The sequence below is a fragment of the Nilaparvata lugens genome, chromosome 1 (genome assembly GCF_014356525.2).
Source record: "Nilaparvata lugens isolate BPH chromosome 1, ASM1435652v1, whole genome shotgun sequence".
In the NCBI taxonomy this organism is placed as follows: Eukaryota; Metazoa; Arthropoda; class Insecta; order Hemiptera; family Delphacidae; genus Nilaparvata; species Nilaparvata lugens.
In genome coordinates this window covers 63,253,585-63,269,232 of record NC_052504.1, presented here as the reverse complement: position 1 = coordinate 63,269,232, position 15,648 = coordinate 63,253,585, and the positions used below count along the sequence as shown (strand labels likewise).

The following is a 15,648-nucleotide window of genomic DNA, read 5'->3' as shown; positions in this document are numbered from 1 at the left end:
TATTTCAAAATTCGAAACTCAACTAACCTAAAACTCTATTCATAAATAGAAAACAGAGCAGACGACGCAAACACAAGCGGTGCACCCTATTTTTGCATATTTAGCGCTTCCGTGAGCTATAAAAGAAACTAAGGCTACAAAAGCGAATCAGCTGATGAAAAATCTCTAAAATACGTGAGCATTTGCTCCAGAGTTCAGGAGCATATGGTAAGAGTAAAAGGTAAAGCTTATTCATATAAAAATGAGCAAATGCTTTTGCTTCTACCTTTTGCTCATGAGCAAAACCTTATGCTCCTTGCTCTTGCTCATGAGCATTTGCTCTGGTTTTATTCATATGGGCCATTATCCTTGAAATACAAAATTTCCAAAAACCTTTTATATACGTCGACGCGCAATTAAAAAAGGAACATACCTGTAAAATTTCATGAAAATATATTACCGCGTTTCTCTGTAAATGCGCAACATATAAACATTCAAACATTTTAACATTAAGAGAAATGCCAAACCGTCAACATGAATCTTAAACCTCACTTCGCTCGGTCAATTATAGATGATTGTAATATAGTTATTATTAACTTAAGATGATCTACTCACATTCAGGAAGTAGGTACTAAAGGTGAGAAGCTCTTCAACTAATCTCGAGTAGGCCTATTGTACAAATGGCCATGATGATACAGTTTAGTAAAAATGATTGACTTGTAGTATAAAAGGCTTAGTCACAGATTACAGCCGACCACATAGAACAAACAAAGAAATCGGTTCATTATTCCATGGATAACAAGCATCAGATGAATAGATTTGAGTGACAGTATGTTTGTCTTGAGAGCTCACGGTTTTAAGTGAGAAAATTCTAAGCTAACTGAATAAGCGCTTGTTAAGAATGAAGTAAGAAGTTCATACTTTCAATACCGTTTATTTAAAACTTTATAAACATTTAATCTAAACACGTTTTGAGTGAATACTTTGCTGATGAAGTTTAATTACAAATTACAAAGTTTAATTAATTTGGATGAGATAAGAGCTCAAATAAAATCTATCAACGTTAACATATAAGGGTCTGTATTACGATGGAGAATTTAAAATAAGATCCAATGAGGAAATTCAAAGAATTTTACAAGGAGCCAATATTTTACGTTTTGTCGAATCCAGGAGAATCAGCTGGCTTGGACATTTATACAGAATGAGCGACAATAGAACACAGAAACAGATGCTTGAAGGCAGGATGCTGGGCACAAGAAAGAGAGGTAGACCTGACGTCAATGTCAGTGAGAGGCTGGAGACGAAAAACGGTGGTGCGGGATGAATGGACGCAAATAGTTGAGAAAGCCAAGGTCCACCCAGGACTGTAGCGCTTAGAGAAGAACGTTGACATTGCTTTAAGACCACGAATAGAATAGTCTAAAAAGAGATACTGATAACAAAATATTTTCACCTAATGAAACAAAAAAAAAGGTTGGTTTTTAAAAATAGAGTACAAAATCAATATCACATTAAATTAGTGTTAAGTACAATATCATATCACATGCGACATGTTTAGTGCTATTCTTAATAAAATAATACAATGTTGTTTACAGAATCTATTGAACTTGAATTATTTTTTGTTCACCACTTTGTTCATACAGAAAACTATAAACTTAATCCTATAATACTGAAGCACAATATGGACAGAGACTAGTGTGCGGATAATAATAATATTGTGAGGGTAACAAAGATGACAATGGTTTTTCATAAGAATAGTCCGGCTACGTGATTCTCTGGTTGGAGCTGCGAGGCACCCGAGTGTGAATCACAACTCGCCGAGTGTCGGCTGGATAGTAGAAGTCATCAGTCTGTTTCCACTTGGATCGCTTCTCTTCTCTGCGCAGTCGCCTCTTATCAACGTAGTTGATCAGACAGCTAGCTGGTATCCATATCATAGCTGTTACCAGAATGACGGTGCCAACAACATTATCTCTTAGGAACAAGAGGACTTTGTTTATATTGATATCCTCAATAATATCCCAGAAGCGTTCAACGACATCCTGAATGGTTTTCTCACATACTCCCTGAAAGAAAATTTGTAAATGAAATTATATATTGAACAAAAAACGAATATAAAAAAGTAGATTATATTTCATATTAATATTAAAGACTGGCTGGTACCCCGTGCTCCGCAATGGTATAATTAAATACTTGCCGTAATGAAATCTTGAAGCATTAAAAATAGTCCTATAACCATCCTCGGTAAATAGAGAATCTATATGCAAAATTTCAAGTTGATCAGTCCAGTAGTTCAGACGTGATAATGCGTCATTCATGAATTTCCTTTCCCGTACGTGTATAAGCCAACTCTTTCCTTTATTATATACTAGCAGGTAACCCGTGCTCCGCAAGGGTCTATTTAAAACCTTGACTAAATGAAATCTTGAAGAATTTAAAATTGACCTATAACTATCCTCGGTCAATAATCTATATGCAAAATTTCAAGTTAATCAGTCCAGTAGTTCAGACCTGAGATGCGTCAAACATAATTTTCATATGAAAATATAATTTTCATATGCCGTACGTGTATAAGCCAGTTCTTTCCTTTATTATAATTATAGTATAGATTATAGATTCATGGCATTGCTGTGTTTGAGCTAGAGGAAAGATATATTTAAATAAAGTTCTACTATGAGTTTATACATGACATGTAGTGTAATAAATATACAGTAATTGGATGATAGTAGACTGCATAATTCCTTATAGATTTTATGATAAATGCGCTCACATACGCATTTCAATTTCTTAGATGTCGATCAAAAGCCCAAAATATTACGTACGTGAACCTTACTCCTTGTGTTATGTTGAAATCAAATCAATTCTATTGTATATGGTATGGAATTATATTATTCTGAATAAGTTCAATTTATTTATATGTTTTCATTATTTTCTAGCTCATTTCGGTGAATAGTCAAGCATTAAGGTCTCTAAAATAATGGATGGTCTCTAACTGGTGATGGATAACAGTTATGTGAAACATTAACGTAAATAAATTTCCTATTATTAAAGAGACAAAATAATTTTTTGAAGGATTGATAAAATTTTTTATTGACACACTAACTAACCTTATTGCAAAATCCTTGAATACACGGTGTACCGTCAGGAAGAATATCATTCTGGTCGTATGGTTCACAAGAGTCATTGAATGTCATCCTACAGCACCTTTTGCAGGCATTTGCAACTGAAAATGAGATTATAGTAATGAAAGAAAATAAATGAATAATAGGAAGTCTTTTCATATCTAAGAAATAGGCAAAACATTAAACATTGGTAGAGCTCAAGAAACAGAAACTCTATGGCCCGGTTGTACAAAAGCCGGTTTTTACCGTGATTAATTTCACGAGAACCAATAGATAGATAGATAAAGAATTTATTTTTTACAATTTTTGTACAATATATCACTACAAGATATAAATTTCATTCTCTAACATCGTACAACACTGTATTGAAAAACAAATGAAATAACAACTCAAATTCGATTAGCTTAGCCGAAGCCGTCAGCCAGAGTTCAGTAGTTTCTACTATCTCTCGATAAAATCTCCCCCCAAAATAATTCCGATTCTACTTTCTAACTGCTAACAATAACACTAGACAAAACCCAAAACTATTATCAAAAGCACAGACGTAAGCCCCAGAGGGTTCCTCATTATCTGTTTTAAATTTATCATCATTGCAATCTAGAAGAAAATTTGATGACAGCGATTAAAAAGGAATATTCCTCGAATCATTTTCCAACACTATGAAATAATTAAAAATAAGCTAACTAAATTAGTAAATGCAAAAAGATCTTTCGAAATAGATGTATTGTAATTTAAATGCGAAAATTTGAATTACATATTAAGCATAATAATTTTTATGTCCTAACATATAGAAATAAGAAAAAGAAAAATTTATACCTTCAAAATCATATACTGTACTGAGAAATCAGTTTTTACAATAAATAAATCAAATGTTTAATCTTACTTAATATTAACAAAATTTATACTCGCCTCATCAGTAATCATTATTAGTCCACGATATAAATGCGAGGATCGAAATTTCATATATTTAAAAATTGAATTCTTTTACAAGAAAATCTCTATATTCCAGTGCTGACTTTACATAACCTATCAAGCATTTCCAATTCTTTCCATTCAATAATAATCATGCACTATTTCATTAACCTTCGCCGAACAACCAAACCATTTTGCACGAAATTCCGCTAAGACATCTCCCTATAAAATGATAGATATCTTCTACCTCACCACTGATGCACAAAGAGCATATGTAACTATTTTCTCCTCGATCCACTCTAAAATTCAATATCAATAATGACCCCTTGCCCTAAAAATAATGCTGATCATTCCTCTTCCATTATTTTCATTAATATACTCTGATTGCAATCTGTCTCCCTAAATTAAAGTAGATTTTATGAAACTGAGAGGTTGATGCCCTGTCCCACCACATACCTTGAAATTTATGTCGTATTTTGCCCACAATTTTCTCGCACCCTCTCCCCCAACGATCTGGACGAGAACTAATACGAGAAAGCCTTTTTGATAAGACGGCTTCTCTGATTGGTTCACGTGGAATTGATCACAATTAAAATTTAACCGGCTCTTGTGCAACCGGCACTGAAGAGATTCTTTCTTATTGATACTTTTATATATTTCTTCAGGGCTACTAGTTAGTTTAACATTTAATAATGGCAAGATTATCGAGTAATATCATTACATACTCTTCAACAGTAAAGTGACTTGATTCATGGAATTTTCAGAAGATAAAATTTTATTTAATTATATTTAATTGGTGAAAATGAAACATTTAGTTTGTCAAGCGCAACTCATAAATCATGAATAAATCATAAATAATTATACAGGGTTTATCAGAGATTGACAATGGTTTAATAACCGAAACCGGTCTTTCTAAGTATCAATAAATCTGTGGTTTTTGACAATTTCTCAGTCTTTTTCTTTTTCATTCAACATTATACAGGGTGTTTTCGAATTCCCTACCAATACTCTAGGGCATTGTTCCTGGCTAAAAAACATATCTAAATATCATATTAAAATTGTCCGGAAGTCTTCAGTTACTCACACAGCGGCCGTTTTGCTTTTTTCGCATATTATTTTTTTTTCTAAATAATGGTTAAACATACGAAATTGAAACATTGCACAATCATTAATAACAACTTGATAAAGCTACAAAAAATTATGATAAATTTCAAATTCATAAAAAAATCACTTCATTTCTAAGATTGGACTGAGATATGACAGCCTTAGTGATAGGTGACCATTGAAAGTTTGTTGCAGTGCAAACCAAGGCATGCTGTTAGAGTCGCCTCAATGATGCAATAACCTTTAATTGCATTGCATGTTGATAGTAAACTATTTTAGGTAATTTCAAGCAATAAAATAACGTTAAATAACCCTCTAAAGGTGGGCCACCAAACACTAAAGCTGCCATATCTCAGATAATATTGGTCCAATCTAAAAATCTAGTACCACTCGATAGGCAATTGAATTTACTAAAAAAAGTTATTCTTGTAATTTGTTTGTAAAACCATCGGCTTCTGAGTTATTTAAGAAACACAATTTTAAATGGCCGCCATCTTGTTTTATGAATTTGAGAAATTATCATAATTTTTTGTAGCTTTGTAAAATTGTTGTAAATGATTGTGCAATTTCGTATGTTTATCCATTATTTAGAAAAAAAAATTAGTGAAAAAGGTGAAATTGCCGCTGTGTGTGAATGTGACAATTTAAATATGATATTTAGATATGTTTGTTACCCAGGAACAATGCCCTAGAATATTGGTAGGCAGTTCGTAAACACTCTGTATCCAGAACATTACAATCCAAAAATTATTTGGAGTTTCAATAAATCCATAAGAGATTTCGGTTATTCTTTTTCCAAATAAAGACGAGCATCGAATAAATGATTATGAATTCAGAGTTGAAGCTAGAGGAAACAGATTTTCCGAAACAATTGCTATTCAATAACTATTCCTAAAGCCATTCACACAACAAAAAATGGATGAAACGAAAAAAGTAGAATTCAATGAAGGAGACAATAGAATAAATTTGGAAAATGGATAACTACATAAAAATTTAAATAATGCCTCCACAAAATAAAGACTGAACTATAGTCTGTTTATCAAGACGAGTTTTAGTGAATATAAAACTTGTCAATTATTTATATTGCTCTTCAACACTGAAAACTGTTAAATTAAACATGTTTATCCTATATTTGAATATTTCTTGACGGTAACTAGGCGAGATTATAAATTCAAGTTTGTTTTTTGGTCCTTCAAAATTATTTATTTAAAATGTGAATATTTACTATTTTAGTGATAATAATGTGAAACATTTTTCCTTTGTTTGATTTTAAAACATCTAAATTTAAAAATCTACAGTGTGAAAATAATTAAGGACTGAAAATTTTGTAAAGTGAACAACTACAAGACTATTTTGGACTATTTGTGTAACCTTATATAAATTTGAGAGAGAAATAGCACAAGATTACCTTTTTTTTCTCTCCCTATCATTTTGATGATATACTAATTATTGTATGAATCAATCAATAAAGATGAAAATTATTAATATGTAAATAGTTAATATAGGTTCACCTTTTAATATTGAAGGATATTTTTATAAAATAGAACAATTAAAAGGCTTCCAGTACAACTTGCCTTCGCTGTGATTCTCTTTCACTGGCATTTAGCACACTCTCTGGTAAAACTTACTGAGTCTACTCAATAAACAGACTAATGTAAGAAGAATGTAGAAATAGAATGAAGAGGAGATAAAATAAATGCAATAGCCTAATTATAATAAAATGAGTATAGATGGTTCAGTCACGATATAAAGATTGAAATTGCAGTGGCGTAATAAATGGAATCGAGGTTTTTACCGGTTTTTTTTTTGGATGATGCCTACATGAGCTTCATGCTTGTGCGTGGGTACTGAGAATTATGATGATGAATGAATAAATGCATTTATTTCCTCCTTGAATTACAGAACATATAAGTAGAAATTAAATAGTATCTTGGAAATTTTACTGTCCACGTTTCCAGTGATGATGATGATGATGAGAGATGATTGAACCATCTATAGCAGAAATGGATTTAATCGAAATGGAATATTGAAAAAATAGGAAGAAAGTGAAAATAAAATAGAAAATAATGCAGTAATCGAGATAGGATGAAACATAGAAAGGAAGCAGAACTAAAATAGAAGGAAAATAAAATGAAATGCAAAATTACCATTCGCACAAGATAGACTTACGTGGAGAATACTTACTGACGTCGCACATACAACTCTGCCTACCGAGTGTTTCGCAGAAGGGAATGCATTTACCGAGGCTGCACTTGCCCTTCTCGAGGCAGCTGGTGCCGTCACTCATGGGCGGCGACTTGGGACACTGGGCACTGCTGCCCGTGCAGCGTGACTCCTGCTCACAGGTCGCGTACTGCGCGTCTCGGCACTTGATGCCCGCCGCCATATACTGGCAGTTCTGGCAGCACGGCGAGTTCTTGTCACTAGTGACAAACAAATCATAAGAAGGGTTTCATGCATTGCTTATCATTGAATTTTTAGGCTCAAAATTTTCTAGTTTCATAAAAAAATTAAGACTTTTTTGAATAATTACTGTTCAAGATTTTGTAAATTATAGTCTGTTATAATATCTGATTTAAAATTTGCATGTTTTTTTTGAGCTTTGAAAAGTGTAAATTGTTTTTGAGAAGTAAAAGTGACAATCTACATTTTGATTTGGACTGATATAAATTGGAAATGGGACAGTTTTGGGCTTGAGCATGTTGTGCTTTTCCTCATGGTAAGTATTAGTACACAATGTGATAAAATAAATAACACATCATAACTAGTTGGTCTGATAACTAGTTGCTCATCATAACTAGTTAATCTAAATAACACATCATAACTAGTTGGTCTGATAACTAATTGGTCATCATAACTAGTTAATCTAAATAACACATCATGACTAGTTAGTCTGATAACTAGTTGGTCATCATAATTAGTTAGTCTTATTTATCATAATGTGGTGAATGAATAGCACATCATAACTATTTAGTCTTATATCTTCTCTTCTCTTCTCTTATTCTTATTCTTATTCTTATCTTGTTCTTATATATCTATAAAAGGCTAAGCCCCGACAGACTGAAATCACACCACAGCCCAAACCATTGAGCCTAAAAACTTGAAATTTTGCACAATTGTTTATGGTAGCCTCAAAACATCCACTAAGAAAGGATTTTCAAAAATTTGCCCCCCTGAGGGAGCTGGGGCCCCCCAAAAATGTTGTACTTTTTAACCGCTCATTGCACAGCAAAGTCATGAGGAACATTTTTGTTCAGCTACAAAAAAAAATTCGATCTATGCAGAAAAATTCCGATCAGGAGCACAGGGGGGTTCAGGAGAGGGCATTTTTCGAAAATTGTTAAGTAAAATCACACTACAGTTCAAACTAATTGGCCTACAGACTTAAAAATTTGCACAAATATTCTTCAAACATGCTAGACGCGCACTAAGAACGGATTTTGAGATATTTTGCCTCTAAGGATTTCAAAGGAAAAAAAGGATCCCATTAAGTAAAGTTATGAACATTGTAAGGTGAACGTCATATGGAAGGAGCTGAGATAATTGACAAATGATAATTCCAACATATATGTTGTAATCATTGGAAAGCTTAAAATAATTTCATCAATCAGCTGATCGAATTAATTTTGCGTTTATTGAGAGCGCGAGCTTGCCACGTGTGTGTTCCATTGTTCTATTCTTGGCCAGTTTGGTTTGCGCCATCTATCAGCTGTATATGGAGTCTCATACATTCCGATTAGAACAGAGCACAGAGATTTTCTTTGGTTGGGGGTTTGTTGATAATTCTTTTTTCAAATACAAATTTTATTGCCATCAAAAATCACATTGAAAACTTTCTTAATAGACAACAATATTACAAAAACAAAAAGTCAAACATATACCTACATTGATTTGTAGCACGGCCAGAAAAAGACAAACTTGAGTACATATACCGTAACTTATATTATTTATTTTTTGTCAATATTTTGTGAATAAAAAGTACGAGTTCGTGAGAGATGTGACTAATTCCTTATATTTGATCCAAATGGTTATTCATATTGTAGTAGTGGGAGTCACTGCGAACAAAAGTTTTTTGTTCTGTAGCTAATAAATTTCATACGTATTCATTGTCCATAATGTATCCAGTGTCCATAATGGATTTGATTGAACTACTCAAAAGTAATGGCTTACTGGTCCCTCATAGAATTTATAGTATTCCTGGGGATTGAGCCTGTATTTTCCAGCGTTGATTATTGATAATAAAGCTTTATTTACAACTAGCTTACCCGGCGAACTTCGTACCGCCATAAAGTCAATGTATCTCATGTCACACTTGACTTTATTTGGTCAATCATGAAATTTATCTGACAATCGATATTTTCATTTATATATCAATACGGACTTCCTATGTGCTCACTCATGCATCATTCATTATTCCGAAAACATATTCTTCTAAATCAATTGGTAGTAATATCTATCAGTAAAGTGTTGAATTAAAAAAATAGATAGGTTAAATCAGTGTTTCAAAGATGAATTCAATGTTTTCATAGTTGTTGATTGTCAATAGATGGTCCAGGAAATATAAGCTAAGCTAAATTAAAAAAAAAGTAGATTAGTATGTCATTCTTCAGTAATTAATGAATGCAATATGAACAATTCTCTTTCATGAGGCGAATAATTTTTATTCAATATTTTCCAGTTATTGAGAAAGTTTTCAACCATTTATAGTAATAACTAGCTTACTCGGCAAACTTCGTACCGCCAAAAAGTCAATGTATCTCATGTCACACTTGACTTCATTTGGTGAATCATGAAATTTATCTGACAATCAATATTTTCATTTTCATCTTCTTCTCAATCAATTGATAGTAATATCTATCAGTGAAGTCAGTAAAGTGTTGAATTAAGAAAAATAGATAAGTTAAATCAGTGTTTCAAAGATGAATTTAATGTTTTCATAGTTGTTGATTGTCAATAGAAGGTCCAGGAATTATGCGATGTACGATGAATTACAAAGAATTCCATATCCTTTCTATCTCCGATTTTAGGATGAATATAAGCCAAGCTGAATTGAAAAAATCTGGTGTGGTACACTCACACAACTTTCCTTGCTAATTGAACTGCAAACCTCATTCTCAAACGAGAATAATTTAGGGGAATAACATAATGACGATTGGCGGCAACATATTTTCAACTACGATCAGACTACTGTATTATGTGTATATTATAATTGTTTTCAAAGTACTTTTTCCTTTGTGTAAATTGTGAAATTCAATGATTTTTTAAAAGTCGTCGAAACAACTGTTCTACAGATGAAATATCTTGACTATGACTGTGTTCTTTTTATAAACTGCTCTACCTGCCTCATGCACGAGAAGGAGGTTACAAAGTCCATTTCTCATGGATGGGGTGGACCCCCCATTAGTTTCCCAGGAAAAAGACTCATGCCAGTTGATAGAGCTGATAAATAACTATACAGGGTATGAATTTTAAAAAAAATCTTTAGAGTCGTTTTTGAGAAAATCGTGAATACATGGTTTTTTAGTAACTGTCATTTTTCTCAAGAATATTACAGAGCTACTGAAATTTTCCAGCAAATTAGACTCATGACAGTTGATAGGGCTTATGAATAGCTATCCTTCTTCTTCTTTGTCTCTCCCCAGTATGCCTTACAGCGTTGGGGTAGCCTCGGTCCATTTCCTCCATTTATCCCTATCCATCGCCATCCTCCTCATCTCCCGAACCGTCTTCCCTCTTCTTCTCCCTATCTCCTCAATGCGATCCTCATATGAATACCTCGGGCGCCCCACCGTTCTTCTTCCCTGTACTCTAACATTTACAAACTGTTTCCTCATAGAATCTTCTCCATCTATCAAGTACCTCTTCTGTCTGTGACACCAACCTTCCTTCTTCATCAGCTATTGTTCTGATCTGCTTTCCATATTTTCCTTTTAAACACTTGACAATTTTCCAAAATGAACGACCATTATCATGTCAATTCTAGGGCTTACAGCCTCCCAGCTTTTAAATCTTGTGTTGGTGTCTCCATCCATTACTATAGCCACTCCACCACTAGCTCTTCTTCCCTCTGGTATTCCTGAGTATCGCATAACATACCCTCCATCCAAGTCCTTCTGTCCCACTCCCTTCCTTCTTGTTTCACTCAAGCCAAGTGCCTTTATCTTATACTTCTTCATCTCCTCTACCAACTCAACCTCTTTTCCTGTAAGCGTTCGAATATTCCATGTTCCAAATCGTATATATTTGCATTTTCTATCCTTCCTAAAATTCCGGTCCCGTCCGAGGCTATTTAATGTACTTTGAATCCAGTGTAATCGGACGTGTGGGGATTAGCCCAACGACGTCTTCTTTGGAGTACTTCTTCGTCTGGCTCCTATCCTTCGACCTGTCCGGCATGGGCATCCCATTCTTCCGCAATCAACCGCCGGCATAGCTCTCAGGGTCGTTGGAGCACGCAAGCCCCTCCACCAACGACAAGGTGTTGTACTCCCCAGGAGGGGATGAATAGCTAGCTATCCATGGTATAAATTTGAAGAAAATCGTTACAGCCGTTTTCGAGAAAACCGTGAGAAACATGGTTTTTTAGTGATTATCCGCCATTTTTTCCGCCATCTTGAATTGAATTTTATTGAATTTCTTATTGTCGGATCCTCATGGTATAAGGACCTTAAGTTTAAAATTTCATGTCAATCGGTTCATTAGGAATGGAGTTATCGTGTTCACAGACATATACACATACACACACACACACAGACCAACACCCAAAAATCATGTTTTTGGACTCAATCTTGTGAAAGCATCATCTGATCAAATAAATAGTTGGTGTATCAGTGTGGATGTGCATATGGTTTGAGACGTCGTTCAGTTATAAATGTTATTTATTCTATTGATAAAATTTTTGTTCATTATTTTTGTTATTATATTTTTACTTTCCTTGCCCTATTACCATAGGTAAGGAAAGTATTGCTTTCCAAAAAAATTAAGGTACCCTAAGTTGGTCTGTGTGTGCGTGTGTGCGTGTGCGTGTGTGTGTGTGTGTGTGTGTGTGGTGTGTGTGTGTGTGTGGTGTGTGTGTGTGTGTGTGTGTGTGTGTGTGTGGTGTGTGTGTGTGTGTGGTGTGTGTGTGTGTGTGTGTGTGTGTGTGTGTGTGTGTGTGTGTGTGTGGTGTGTGTGTGTGTGTGTGTGTGTGGTGTGTGTGTGGTGTGTGTGTGTGTGTGTGTGTTGTGTGTGTGTGTGTGTGGTGTGTGTGTGTGTGTGTGTGTGTGTGTGGTGTGTGTGTGGTGTGTGTGTGTGTGTGTGTGTGTGTGTGTGTGTGTGTGTGTGTGGTGGTGTGTGTGTGTGTGTGAACACGATAACTCCATTCTTAATTAACCGATTGACTTGAAATTTTAAACTTAAGGTCCTTATACCATAAGGATCCGACAATAAGAAATTCTATAAAATTCAATTCAAGATGGCGGAAAAAATGGCAGATAATTACTAAAAAACCATGTTTTTCACGTTATTCTCGAAAACGGCTTTAACGATTTCTTCAAATTTATACCATGGATAGCTATTTATAAGCCCTATCAACTGACATGAGTCTCATTTCTAAGAAAATTCCAGGAGCTCCGTAATATTCTTGAGAAAAATGGCAGATAGTGACTAAAAAACCATGTTTTTCACGGTTTTCTCGAAAACGGCTTCAACGATTTTCTTCAAATTTATACCATAGATAGATTTATTCATAAGCCCTATCAACTGACATGAGTCTCATTTTTGGGAAAATTGCAGGAGCTCCGTAATATTCTTGAGAAAAATGACAGATAATTACTAAAAAACCATGTTTTTCACGATTTTCTCAAAAATTACTTGACCGATTTTTTCAAATTCATACCCTGTATAGTTATTTATCAGCTCTATCAACTGGCATGAGTATTTTTCCTGGGAAACTAATGGGGGGTCCACCCCATCCTTGAGAAATGGACTTTGTAGCCTCCTTCTCGTGCATGAGGTAGGTAGAGCAGTTTATAGAAAGAACACAGTCATAGTCGAGATAATCCATCTGTAGAATAGCTGTTTTGACAACTTTTGAAAGAATCATTGAATTTCACAATTTACACAAAGGAAAAAGTACTCTGAAAACAATTATAATATACACATAATATACAGTAGTCTGATCGTAGTTGCAAATATGTTGCCGCCAATCGTCATTATGTTATTCCCCTAAATTATTCTCGTTTGAGAATGAGGTTTGCAGTTCAATTAGCAAGGAAAGTTGTGTGAGTGTACCACACCCGATTTTTTAATTTTTATAAGTTTTGGAATTTTATTTCTGAATTTGTTTTATTTTTACTTTTTTCATTAGTATTTGAAATCATTGTATTTTTCATTTTGGAATTAGGTGGTATTTTTTGTTTGTATTATTATTAACATTGCATGAGTTAGTTTTTCTTTTTTCATTTGTATCTGTACAATTTTTATTGTTAAGGAGACATATTTGGGAAAACCCGTTGTCTCCATTGTGAATAAATAAATAAATGAACTAATGATTACGAGCAATAACGCTTGCAATTAACTAAAATAACAGATTACTGTCTCTCGAACATTCTCTACTTTGAACTTGGGCTGTCCTGTTGCCAGTATGTCTTGAAGGAGATTAGCTTTTGATGTTAGCATTTTTGATACACCAACCCCAACAGCCATTAGCGGTTTTCACACCGATATCTCGCCGACACGACATACAGACAGGATTTACTCTGATGGACAGTACAAGAGGAGGCTGTGGTTTAAACAGCGCGAGGTCTACTCTTCACAGAACTACTATTTATATGTAATTTCAAACTGACGCTATTCATATGTATCTATACATGTCTGGTGAATGAAGATTTTTCAAGAGGAGGCTGCGTTTTATAACTGCGCGAGGTCTACTGCTCACAGAACTACTAGTTATACAGCTGGTAATTTTAGGTGCTAAATCATATCATCACAATATGATCTTGAATCATGATCATCTTTCCGTTCTTCGGTAGCCCCTCGGCCGAAAATTTCGAAAACATAGGACTGTAAAATGGATTAATAAACAATACTTATTATAAGACCGCCTATTAAAATTTCTGTTTACAAACCATCCTCAATATTCACACAACATATTCCCAGAGTTTCATGCCGTTATGTCAAGTAGTTTTCAAGTCTATAGGGAACAGACATTCATTTATAAATATATAGATTGACATTCGGCTCAAACAAAAGCCTCTCTAAATGGAGGTGGAATGATAAGGTTGACAACTTTCAGTTCTGTTGTTTCAACATTTCTTTTCTAATCACTTTCAAAAAGTTCATGTAGTACCTTCTATTGTGTTTGAGACACTTCTGGCGCTATCATAGTTTCACCACTATTCTGTTCCACAGTCCTATCTCTTGCAGTCGTTAACTATATCTATAATAAAGTAAAGAGCTGGCTTATACACACACGTACGGGATAGGAAAATTATGTTCGACGCATCATCACGTCTAAACTACTGGACTAATTAACTTGAAATTTTGCATATAGATTCTTAATTAACCAAGGATGGTTATAGGCCTATTTTCAATTCTTCAAAATTTCATTACGTCAAGTAATCAGTTTGTCAAGTTTGAAAATAGATCCTTGCGGAGAACGGGTTCTTGCTAGTTTATCATAATGTGATGAATAAATAACACATCATACTGGTTAGTCTGATAACTAAGTGGTCATCATAACTAGTTAGTCTAAATAGCACATCATAACTAGTTAATCTAAATAACTCATCATTACTAGTTGGCCTACAGTAAAAAAAAAACACCCAAAATTTTCCTCTGTCGTCAAGGACATTTGTCAGCCTCTCATGAGTGATGATGTTCATGATTTGATTCCAAGATTGTATCTTCCGAAAATTCAATTTTTCAATATTTGATCCTTGTGCTGGCCACTAACGGTAGGACATGCATGTTGCCACCCCGACTACTTGTTCCCTTTTAAACCCGGTTTTTAGGGGACAAGTAGACGTGAGCCATCCACCTTACTACTTGTCTCCTTTCTAAGGAGGTGACAACTAGTCGGGGGACACCCTGACGCGAGGGTGCGAGGTGTCAAGTTCTCGTTTACGGTCATGACTAGTTGGTACCTTTGGTCCAGTAGGTGTCAAGTAGTCGGGGGGACAACTTGACGGCAATGGTATATTTTCACGAGGGTACAAGTAGTCGCCTATGGCCAAAATGACCAGGTGTCAAGTGGTCGGGGTGACAACTAGACGGCTACCCATGATTATCATGCACACACAAGTTCATTATTCATGTTTCGTCATCAGCGAGAGGCTTCTAACATAAAATAAACAAACTGGGAAAAATTAACTTCAAATGGAGCAGCGAAGAAGAAATAAATAACACAAAAGTCGAAAATACAAAAACCTAACCCCCAAAACATTTTGCTCGAATCCATCCGCTGTGATGCCACGACAATGTATGATGACACATGTACTCACATGCATGTCCTACCGTTAGTGCCCAATCTTCCAAATTGATAAGCTGCGTA

The 15,648-nt window shown here is 34.6% G+C and overlaps 1 protein-coding gene across 4 annotated transcripts in view; it reads right to left on the bottom strand.

Annotated features, from left to right (window-relative positions):
* Nucleotides 1-897: 897 nt before the first annotated feature.
* Nucleotides 898-15,648, bottom strand: part of LOC111053184 (ADAM 17-like protease) — a 39,709-nt gene continuing 24,958 nt past the window's right edge. For 2 of the 4 annotated variants that reach the window (XM_039439154.1, XM_039439150.1), the window contains exons 11-13: nt 7,302-7,540; nt 3,087-3,202; nt 898-2,045 (exon numbers count right to left, since the gene is read on the bottom strand). In XM_039439154.1, coding sequence (XP_039295088.1) covers nt 1,743-2,045; nt 3,087-3,202; nt 7,302-7,540 — 658 coding nt within the window. In that variant the 3' untranslated portion in view covers nt 898-1,742. Of the gene's footprint in view, nt 2,046-3,086; nt 3,203-7,286; nt 7,541-15,648 lie in introns of all 4 variants that reach the window. The other 2 variants (XM_039439144.1, XM_039439137.1) reach the window with 1 other exon arrangement.